We start from the raw sequence: 11,937 nt of genomic DNA, 5'->3' as shown, positions 1-11,937 counted from the left end.
AATATTTGGGGAAAAGTCTGCGAATTTGAATTTAAAAAGATGCGCTCATCTCTGAGTTCTCCGTGTTTTGTAATGGCTGGTTCCAGTGAATTGGCACTTCAGGCCGGCACAGTGGCATCTTCTTTAGTGACTGGTGAAGCATTTCTGTAGGATGTTCTCTTTCCTCTCCTTGTTGCCTCCATAGCCCTGTCTTTTGCATTCACTGTGATTAACCCTCTGTGGGCAGCCATTTACTTGTATCAAAGTCTTTGTTATTCATAGACCTCTCAAGCTTTGGATAGACAAAAGTCATACAAGCCTCTGGAAGAGCTTAACATGGTGTTGAGAATTACATTTCTAACTCCTTTTACAAGTCAACCTGGGAAACACCTCATTGTGTGATGATGGGAGGGAAGAAAATGGATCTTTTGACGTTTGTTTCCTGTCTGGAGGCGGAGGAGGGAGAGGGAGAGTGCAGGTGATACAATGATGTCAGTCTGTCCACACCTTGAGAGCGCTGGGATCTCATGAAGTGAGAGTTATACCCGGAGCAGAGTCTCCAAACCACACAAAATGTTTGACGAGAAGGGACGTTTTGAAGGATTCAACCGTAGGATCTCTCGACTGTTCGGTAGGCGAAATATTGTACCTTTGTTATTTCTTTGTATGTATCTTTGGGATTTTCTCAGTTGTGTTACATGTCTGTCTCAGAATAACATGGACATTTCCCACCTATCTTCAAGATCTTCTCTGAATAACATGGACATTTCCCACCTATCTTCATGATCTTCTCTGAATAACATGGACATTTCCCACCTATCTTTATGATCTTCTCTGAATAACATGGACATTTCCCACCTATCTTCATGATCTTCTCTGAATAACATGGACATTTCCCACCTATCTTCATGATCTTCTCTGAATAACATGGACATTTCCCACCTATCTTTATGATCTTCTCGGAACAACATGGACATTTCCCACCTATCTTCATGATCTTCTCTGAATAACATGGACATTTCCCACCTATCTTCATGATCTTCTCTGAATAACATGGACATTTCCCACCTATCTTTATGATCTTCTCGGAACAACATGGACATTTCCCACCTATCTTCATGATCTTCTCTGAATAACATGGACATTTCCCACCTATCTTCATGATCTTCTCTGAATAACATGGACATTTCCCACCTATCTTCATGATCTTCTCTGAATAACACGGACATTTCCCTTCTATCTTCATGATCTTCTCGGAATAACATGGACATTTCCCACCTATCTTTATAATCTGTCTGATCCAGCTTTTTGTATTTTTTCTTTTTATGGTTTCGTTCTGTCACTTTGGTATATTTTATAAGGTTAGGTTCACACTGGTGTTCTGACTTCCGTTTATACAAACTGAAAAATGTAACTCGGGAAGGAACCCGACGCATTAGATGATGGACACAAATGGTGCCTGACAGCCCCCCCATTGACTAATGTGGTTTTTAACAAAAGGTAAGATATCTTAATCCCTTCCCAATATTCGCCATTCATTTATGGGGTAAGTCAGGTGCAGGTATATAAATCCGGCTTAAGAGCTAATACAGCTCCATAGCCAACAGATGCTGGTTGTATTACACAGCCAGCATCTGCCTCTATCTGCAGCAAATGTAGCAAAATTGCTGACCATATAACTGCAGTGATTTTTTTTCCTATGCAAAAATTGGTCCGAGTTTCATCAGCGTTTTCTTTATCAGTTTTTCAGATGGGGGAAAAATATGTTGAATCCCTCTCCAGCTTCTCCTATCAAACAGTCCGAGAAAAACGGACATTGATGGCATCCGAGTGCTGTCCATTTTTTGTCATGGACCCTTAAACTTGCATTGGCGATTTTGATCCGAGAATCCTATTAAGATCGGACATATCTCTGTGATTTTGTGCGGACCACTCGGTTCTCAAAAAAACATGGATATGTGAACCATCCCATAAATTACAATATGCTACGGCTAAGATCGCATTGTGCGGTCAAAACGCGTCAGTTGGCTTTTTCTTGTGTTGGATTGTTTTTTTTTTTATTTTTTTTTTAAATAAGTTGTTTTTTATCCAATTTAAATACACTTCAAGAGTGCTGGATTTTCACTTTCTTTTCCTGCTATCAGTGATATCACATCAAATCCATGCACCTGTGTCTCAGTGAGCGGGCGTGTTCACCTTACTTTGCTACATAGACTACCATAGATACGATTACTATTCGTGAAAAACACGCGTGGAGGTCGTAATAGTCAAACTGATGTCTGCATGTGCCCTTAAAGGGAACCTGTTACAAGAAATAACCCTATTCACATGCAAATATGCGGTTAATCTGTAGGCTAACAGTGTTATTATGCTGCCCGGCGCCTGCGCGCAGCCGAATACAGCGGGGAGAAAATGAACTTTATTCTCCCCGCCAGCATTCGGTTTCAGTCATGGGAGGCCGGGGCGGCACTTGTTCAGTCTCCACTTTTGTATAGAGAGTGACAGCTGTAACTTCGCTCCCGACTCCGACTGACAGCCGGCTGTAATGCAGAAGGGAGTGTCGGTCAGGGCCTGGGGACGCAGTTACAGCCACCAAATGAATCCGCACCGCCCCGGCCCCCATGACTGAAATCGAATGCTGGCGGGGAGAATAAAGTTCATTTTCTCCCCACTGCATTTGGCTGTGTGCAGGCGCTGGGCAGCATAATCACGCTGTTAACCTGCATATTAACAGAATGTCTGCAGGTTAACAGCGTTATTTCTGGTGACAGGTTCCCTTTAAGTATGTTATCCCAGGGACAAACTATGCTGGGTTCATTGGTCCTGCCATGATGTGATCTCGTGGTGCTGATGGATAGCCGTGGCAGCCAAGGGCCTGCTGAAGATCCCTATGACCATTATGTTGGTTCTTCTGTGAAGCCCACAGGCTTTACAGGCAAACATGATTTTATCTACATATATATATCTCCATACAGTTCACTGCAATATTTACAGATGTACCAAAGTTTACATTAGTAGAGAAAACACAGAACTGGGATATCACGGTGCAAAAAAGTGTAATTTGCCATCAGTCAGTGGCTTGTGCAATGTTACCTTAACCCTCTTAAAGTGTCATTGAAGGTTATCTTACCTATTTAGATGGAGCCTAATTTGTCAAGTTCAACTTTGCTATATCTGTAGAACAAGCGATCTGATGATCTCGGGTTGAAGTCCCCTTTTGGGGACTAAATAAAAGTGAAAAAATAAATCGCTATGCAAAAAAAAAAACAGTCTTCACACTGATGATCAGTCGAGAAATAGAAGGTACGGGTCTTCGAAAAACAAAATAATTACTGATTATTTTTTAACATTGAAATAAAAAAACTGATACAAGTTTTGGTAACTGCAACAATCCCTCTTAATGGAGTCCCAACAGAAGGCTTAAAGGGATTGTCCACTTTCAGGAAAGTGGACCCCAAACTGTAAAATACCTAAACTAATAAACTCAGCCGGTACTTGCCCTTCCTAGGTCAGTCGTCCATTTCTTGCCACTCTCCCGGTGTTTTGGTTGTATCATTGGCTCACTTCAAGCTCGGCACAATGGCAGAGCTCAGTGATGGACTTGAGAGGTGATGTACCCAATTGACATAATGTCACCACTGCCCCCAAAAACAATGGGACCGGAGCATCGGCTGGGAGCCGGCACTGGACCCAAAGAGTGTTTTAGTACCGGCTGAGTTTATTATTTTAGGTATTTTACATAGTTTGGGGTCTACTTTTCTGAAAGTTGACAACACCTTTAGGCTGGCCATATATATTATATAGCTGTTGGCTAAACTATCGTTTTGTTGACAGCTATTTCTCCTGACTCCCCCATACATGGGAGTGATCGGCTTGACCACGTGTGTCTGTGTTATCTTTGAGCAGCTGCCAGAATCATCGGACGCCAGCTTATCTGTCTGCTGAACAAAAGGACCGGGCGGTTGTTGGAGGACACCCAGGAGGCCCCCCTCTCCATACATGCTAAATGGTCATCTGATCTACTTAAAATCGACAGGTTCAGCCAACTTTTATCTAATGTGTATGGGCAGGCTTGGACTGGCCCACAGGAGAGCAGGAGAATCCTCTGGTGGGCCACCTCTTATATGGGCAGTACTTGACACATTATACTTGAATCATTATGTACAGACACAGTCAGCATCTTATTCATTTAACAATCTACCCAGTTCATTGTTATGTAAATTTGTGATTGAGGATAATGTCACGGGCCTTGGAGTATGCTACTGGTGGGCCCTTGGCACACCAGTCCGACGCTGTGTATTAGGGCCTTTACTTGTGCGTTTCATATTTTTGGGTCTTTTTACGGTATCTGTTTCTCTGATATTCTAAAACAATTACTTATTTCTTGTAAAATTACTTTCCAAATGGTGAGGAAAAGTAATAATTTAATATCTGTATAATCCCTAAATATGGAGAATCGCTGTCAGATGTCACTGTGGCTTTCTACTATGTGCTGCCATTTGAGGGAGGCACAATGCTATCTGTTCTAACATGTCTGTCTGGTGAAGCATTTCTGTAGGATGTTCTCATTCCAGTCCCTGAGAAATCTCTCTGTGTTGCACAAACAGCCCTGTCATGTGCCTTCATTGTACTGATCCCATGAAGGGCAGCAGTGTAGAACAATGCTCTCCCTTCTTTCAAAAAAGGATCTTTAGGTTTTCCTTTTGAACAATTTTGAAATATGCCATTACAGTATAAGGCTATGTTCAAACATTGTGTTTTTGCTGCGTTTTTTTCTGCAGGCAAAACCTGTTCTCTTGGCAGTAAAGAATCAGCTTAAAAACTGTTTTGGGCTGTGTTTTGGGCTGTGTTTTTGGGCTGTGTTTTTGGGCTGTGTTTTTTTTTTTTTTTTGCTGCGTTTTGTGCTGTAGTTTTTTTTGCGTGTTTCCAGCTTTTTTATTGTCTCTTGTGCATGCTGATAAGGTTTAGTGCCCCCCAAGAAAACATGATGCAACTTCCTTAAGGTTTTGGCACCAAAAACACAGCAAAACTTGATATCTGCGTTTTTTTCCTGTGTTTTTGCAATTACCCATTGCTTTCTATGGGTGAATAAACGCTGAAAGAAGTGTCATGCTGCCGTTAGCCAAAACGCAACAGTTTTCCAAATCTGTCAGGAAAAAAACCCAATGTGTACGTTGGAGATTTCTGAAATCTCATAGCTTTTGCTGATGCTGTAAAATGCTGTATAAAGTTTGCATAAAAAAGCAGCAAAAATGCAAGGTGTGAACATAGCCTAACTTGCCTATAAATTGCAGGGATTTATCAATGCCGTTTAGAAAGTTTTCTGAAGACCCCCAGACACAAAAATTGGGCACTTTTAATTCCAACTTCTGTTCCTTTTGTTTTTCCGCTAGATAAGCCAAAGCCAGAGGAGTTTGTCAGTGACTAACGGCTCGTTTACACTGGCCGACTTTTGTCGCTAAACCACTGCTGATCAGCTACATATTTGCCGTTTGGTGGTCATTTAATAGCCTCTATAAATCGACTGACCGCTTTTCCGGTGTGCACAGAACGATCTCAGTGCGCATAGGCTGTCATTGTTCTCGGCAGCACAGGGCCTGTTTGCACAGGATGATGTGCTGCCGAGAACAATGATTTTTGAACAAGCTTAAAGGGAACCTGTCATAGCGTTTCAAAAGGTTATAAGCAAAAGAATAAAGTGCTAACAGAAGAATGAAAGTGTTTTTTTTTGTTTTGTTTTTTTTCAGCGGGGAAAAAAAACTGAATTAATTCTGGCTCCCTATTATGTAAGTGTCACTGAGCCCTAACGCTTCCATTTTCCAGACTGGTTTCTAATCATTTAAATGTGTTGTTGCCTGCGGCATAATAAGTCGTCGTTTGCTGAAAGGAGCTGCAGCATCATCCTTCCTGCCAGGAAATGACACACAGCCCTCATTCACATGGGTGTTTTGCAGACCTGTTTAATTCATATTCTCGTTGTAACACCCAGACCTACGTCGTAAAGGAATAAAACTTCTTTTCAAATGTCTATATTTTTTTTAATTGCTAAAAACATTGCAATCGCAACAATCCATAGTAAGCAGAAAATAATAATAATTCTTCAGGTCTCTTTCAGATGGAAATTTTTACTTATGCTCCGCTATTCATTTTGCAGCTGCAACTTCTATTTTTTACCAAATGGGCGAGTATGTGTATTACATCCCATACCAAAAATGTTTTTAGAACTTGCTTTCTTTAGCTATAGTTATTTGCACAGTGAATGCATGAAAATATTTGAGGGGTAACTTTTCTCCTTGTGGAGAGTGACATACCTGCCCTGGCATGCCAATGTGAGGAGGATTATTCGCCGTGCAATGCTCCTATGGGAAACGAAATATACAAATTGCCTCTATCGACCGTTTAACGAGCCTTGCAATATGACGTGAGATAAAAGTCAAATCAGAATCTCAATTTGCAGACATGGTGTTTCGGGGTCTTGCCCCTTGTCAGTGCAAAGTATGAGATCTGATTTGGCTAGATGAGAGGCTCTGGACTGAGGTCTAAGGGGTAACGTTTCTCCTTGTGGAGAGTCGCATACCGGTCCTGGCGTGCCAATATAAGGAGGATTATCCGCCCTGCAATGCTCCTCTGGGAAATGAAATATGCAAATTGCCTCTTCAGAGAGGAAGAGGACTAGAACTCTATATAGCCGGTATGTCACTCTCCACAATGAGAAACGTTACGCTTTAGAACCCAGTCCAGAGCCTCTCACCTAGCCAAATCAGATCTCATACTTTGCACTGACGAGGGGCGACACCCCGCAAACACAGTATCTGAAAAGTGAGATTCTGATTTGGCTTTTATCCTAAGTCATATTGCAAGGCTCATTAAAGGGTCGATTGTGACTCCGCAGTTCTCACTAGCCGGCTCTCACTGCTTATCCCATGTGGCGTGGAAGTCACTTTTTGAATATATGGTTGAGTCTCGCATCAAGGCTGTCATAGACTTACATTGAGAATGCAACTTGTGATCCACAAAGAAGATGCTAAATGAAGGGGCTGGTGAGAACTACTGTCATGTAGGGCAGAAGAGGACGGTACAGCGCTGGAAACGGGCGATATCAATCGTAAGTATTATACATGCATATTAGAACTATGGCTAAGGGAGTAAATAAAGACAATAGATGGAGTGCTGCTTTAAACATTGTCCTCAATCAAACTGGTGTACCATACCTATGTAGCATTTCAACAGTTTATTAGCATTTCCTGACAGGAAGGATTTATTGTATCTCCTTTCAATAGAAGGGATCTTGTTATGCCCTGGGGCAGACTGTGCAACAAAAGATTTAATGATATGTGAGTCAGTCAGAATAACTTGTGTTAGGGCTCATTTACAGTTTACATTTGCATATTATAGGTTTGCATTTTTATCCCCATTGACATGATGTACAATAAAAAATTATATTGTAGTACTGTTTTAGCCAGTAAAATCGATGTAAATACTTTAATGCTCAAAAATGACAAAAGTATTCTCAGAGTGATACCTTTATTGGCTAACCAGGAAAAATAAATAAATGAAAAAAATATATATAGATAGATAGATATAGATATACACACACAGGTGCTTCTCACTGACTTAGAATGTCATCAAAAAGTAATTTATTTCACTTCTTTAATACAAAAAGTGAACCCATATTATATAGTTATTACAAACCGAGTGATCTATTCCAAGTGTTTATTTCTGTTAATGTTGAGGATTATGGCTTACAGCCAATGAAAAGACAAAAGTCATTATCTCAGTAAATTAGAATAATTAACAAAAAAACACCTGCAAAGGCTTCCTAAGCGTCTAAAAAGGTCCCTTAGTCTGTTTTAATAGGCTCCACAATCATGGGGAAGACTGCTGACTTGACAGATGTCTAGAAGGCAGTCATTGACACACTCAACAAGGTCCCAGAGTTCCAATTTGGGCTCCCCAAACCATATTTTTGTTGCTTATTTCCCCCCCTTTAATAGTAAGGGTGAATATGCTACAAGAATTGACATGCTGCAAATTTAAATCTGCTGCAAATCTGCAGGAAAAAATTGGTAACATGTGCATAAGACTTCAGAAGTCTTTCACTTTGCTGGTTCTGTAAAATGGCAAATCGTCACTTGTGCACATAGCCTTAGCATAACCTGGCGTTTAATTAATGAATAGTACACATGAAAATAAGAAACTTTGTAATATGTCTTATTAGAGAAATCTGCTCCTTTCACTCCCAATTCATGGATAAAATTTGTAAAATCTGTATTCATTGAAGCCAGATTTTCCCAATACTGACATAGAAGATGACAGTTGGTCCTTATAAGATTCTATGGAGGGAGGAGCTAGAGGCAGACACGCAGGTTCTCCTGAAACGACAGTTACAGTTCTCCATAGAATTTTATGAGCACCAACTGTCATCTTTTATCTCAGTAATGGGAAATCTGTATTAAATTAAGACCAATTTTACCAGTGAATTAAGAATTTTCAGAAAAAATGATCAGTCCAGGAGAAGAAAGAAGTGGATTTCTCTGATAAGATATATTACAAAGTTTCTTATTTTTAACTGGGGTTATCCAGGACTTTTTTTTCTCTAAGAGGCTAAGCTCTTATCGGCAGGTAGTTTCTAACTAATTGCCTTACTGCTCTGTACTGATGTCTCCCAGCACAGGACTGTCACGGAAAGCTTCTGGCACCAATTTTGCTTTCAGTCAAGTCTGCAAAGCAATTCCTTCTCTTCCACTCTGCTCTGTGGACAAGACTGAGCTGGCAGTCAATCGGCAGTGATACCCCATGGACAGAGTAAAGCGGAAGAGAAGGAAATGCTCTGGCAATGTGATGTCACAGGATACAGGAGAATCGTCAGCAAGCTGGGAGAGAGCGTTACATGGCGACACAGGCCGGCAGTTAGTAACTACCTGCCAGTAAGTGCTTAGGCCCAAAGGGGAAAAAAAGTCCTAGATAACCCCTTTAATGTACTATAAATTTATGAAAAATAAAAAATTATTTTGCAAAACATTGAACAAATACCGATGAAAAATGTGACCCAAAACGAATACAAAATCAAAAAGAGATCAAACTGGAAAAAAAATAATTTGGCAACATGTTTGTATGCATCAGAGATAAACTTTTAGGAATAGTTCTGACATTGCTTTATCCTGACCCAAAACCTAACCCAACTGGATCTTTTATCTCAGAAATGGACAATTGTGGAAATTTTAGTTTTTCAGTAATTCAAATCAATGAAAATGTGTCCTGGTCAAGTGACGATTCCCACGATGCTAACATTGCTCTAGCCGAGAGTCAACTGTGAAAAATGTTTCCATATCACCACAATTAGTAACTACTTTTATTGATTTACTAATTCATTGACCATTTTGTTTTTATTTTATAGAATCCCCAAGGCTGTCGGCCCCCTCGTCCTACAGCAATGAGAAGTTCTCCAGCTCTGCCTCACTCTGTGCTGCATTTTACGAATCTGAGGGTCCTCTAAGCGTCATCTCACCGGTAACCTCTGGTTCGCTCAGAGACGATTACCAGCTCCATAGGCATAAAAATGGCGATGAGCAACTGAGCAAAAGTTCACCTGACCTAGCCATGGACGTGCCCACATCTACTACTGAGACTCTGCTGCCAACGAGCCTGGAAACGCAAGGCGGTTTGAAAAATGGCAACACCATGAACGGGAACGCCGGTGTAAACAGATACGGCCATCTTGGCTCTACATCCTTTTCTCCATTTGAAAGCAAAGTTACTGTAATGGCTCGCAAACTAAACTATGTGGAACGTGTAGTGTGTGAAATTGTAGAAACTGAGAGGATGTATGTTCAGGATCTCCGAAGCATTGTGGAGGTATGTATGACTTTTTCACATTCTTTGGTTACAACTTCTCTGTATTGATTCTCCTGGATCATTCGGCAGCGTGTGACATTGTAGACCACCAACCGCTCCTCCATATGGTTCTCTCTACTGACCACAGCTATACCGCTCTCCATTGCCTTGTTACCTATCTCCTGTATATACTTCCTCCTTTTCTTTTGGGGTTACTCGCTTTTAGGTCTCCGCTTCTTAACACCACAACATTGGCCAAGCTCACCACTCACTGTTAATCGTTTTCCCACTCCCATCATAACCCTCCGATCTATTTGTAAAGGTGCCTTCCTATGAAAAACAATTATCATCTCTCTGGGTGATAAATGTGTCATCATGGATGACCCCACCATTGAAAGCACCAACGTTCATGAGCACGGGGTCCAAATCCCCTATTTCTCTTCGCTGCAATTGGCAAGGTCGTGCATAGAAATCATAGGAGAAATCCTAAATGGGTCCACCACACTAGCGCAGGAAAAAATGTTTGGCGGGGTGACGACAGATAGGAATATTCACCTTTTAAAAACAGAAATGACATGTATTTCAACACTTACAAAGTAATTTTGTCCCTATTGAAACCCCTTAGTGCTTTCATCTACCAAGATAGCCCTTTCATGGGCCCCATAAACTATGATGCCAATAAAAATGTCCTTCAAGCACTCTTATAGCCCCACAATGATTTCTTCCACAGTACCCTCCACAAGAACAGTATGATGTCCCCATAGAGCCCCCACAGTTCCCGCACAAACATAAGGCCCCCAATGACAACAGCACAGTGTTATGGCCACCACAGTCTCAAAACATAGTATGATAGTTCCCACACAGTATAAGGCCCGTACATACATCCACACACTATTTATGACCCTTCTCCCCCCACATCCCTTTATACAGTATAATGGCCTCCACGCAGTATAAGGCCCTTACATACTGTGTTGAGGTAATGCCTCTCCTTCCCCCACAGCCCTCCATACAGTATATTGTGCGGAGGGTTGTGGTGGCTAATATACTGTGTGGGGGCCATTATACTGTGTGGAGGGCTATGAGGGCCATTATTTTCATGGGTGTGTCAGAAGTGACAGACAGTCACCCTGCGGTTGGTTGCAGGAGATCTCTACGTTTGGCATTACAGACAACTTCTTAGAAGCTGTATCTCTAGGACCCAGCGGATACCTTCCTCTGGCTAATTAACACCCTGGCCTGGGTGTATAAATATCTGCTGTGTGCCAGAGGGAGATGTCAGCGATATTGATTACCCCTTGTCAAGGCTTGAGCAAGAGCAGTACTTCTTCTTCTCTGGTGCTTGAGGACGTGTGTGCATTTGTCTGGAGTCGACTAAATCTAAGCGATTTTCCCTTGTTTGTCCCCCCTTGTTGTCTTTAGTGTTCAGTGGGGATCGACTAGTGCTCATCCCCTCCCTTCCCTAGCCTGAGCCTAACGCCAGGGCGGGGTACGCATGCGGCGATTAGTGAAGAACTAATAAAGGGACGTTAGTGGAGACAGGGTGACACTAGATCAGCCTAGGAGGTCTCCACTCCCCCTTTTCCCTAGAGTCTGGGCTCCCTTTCCCTCTTCCCTTTGTGTTGCACTTAGTCTTTTTCACACCTTGCGTGACAGTTATACAGTGTGGAGGGCTGGGAGGGCCATTAAACCATATGGCGGGCTGTGTGCCCCAACTTCACCCACAGCCCTTCACACAGTATAATGGCCCCCACAGCCTTCCACACAGTATAATGGCCTCCACACAGTATAATGGCCCCCACAGCCCTCCACATAGTATAATGGCCCCCACAGCCCTCCACACAGTATAATGGCCCCCACAGCCCTCCGCACAGTATAATGGCCCCCACCTCCCTCTGCACAGTATAATGGCCCCCACCTCCCTCTGCACAGTATAATGGCCCCCACAGCCCTCCGCACAGTATAATGGCACCCACAGCCCTCCGCACAGTATAATGGCCCCCACAGCCCTCCGCACAGTATAATGGCCCCCACAGCCCTCCGCACAGTATAATGGCCCCCACAGCCCTCCGCACAGTATAATGGCCCCCACAGCCCTCCGCACAGTATAATGGCCCCCACAGCCCT

General features: G+C 42.4%; 1 protein-coding gene across 1 annotated transcript in view; it reads left to right on the top strand.

Annotated features, from left to right (window-relative positions):
• The first annotated feature begins 452 nt into the window (after positions 1 to 452).
• PLEKHG3 (pleckstrin homology and RhoGEF domain containing G3) overlaps positions 453 to 11,937 on the top strand; it is a 68,778-nt gene continuing 57,293 nt past the window's right edge. The window contains exons 1-2 of the mRNA XM_073642259.1: positions 453 to 610; positions 9,377 to 9,834. Of these exons, the coding sequence (XP_073498360.1) occupies positions 553 to 610; positions 9,377 to 9,834 (516 nt within the window). The 5' untranslated portion in view covers positions 453 to 552. The remainder of the gene's footprint in view (positions 611 to 9,376; positions 9,835 to 11,937) is intronic.

Source organism: Phyllobates terribilis, unplaced genomic scaffold (genome assembly GCF_046119375.1).
Source record: "Phyllobates terribilis strain yellow unplaced genomic scaffold, ASM4611937v1 Scaffold_7__3_contigs__length_470593459, whole genome shotgun sequence".
Classification (NCBI taxonomy): Eukaryota; Metazoa; Chordata; class Amphibia; order Anura; family Dendrobatidae; genus Phyllobates; species Phyllobates terribilis.
This window is presented reverse-complemented; position numbering and strand designations above follow the sequence as displayed.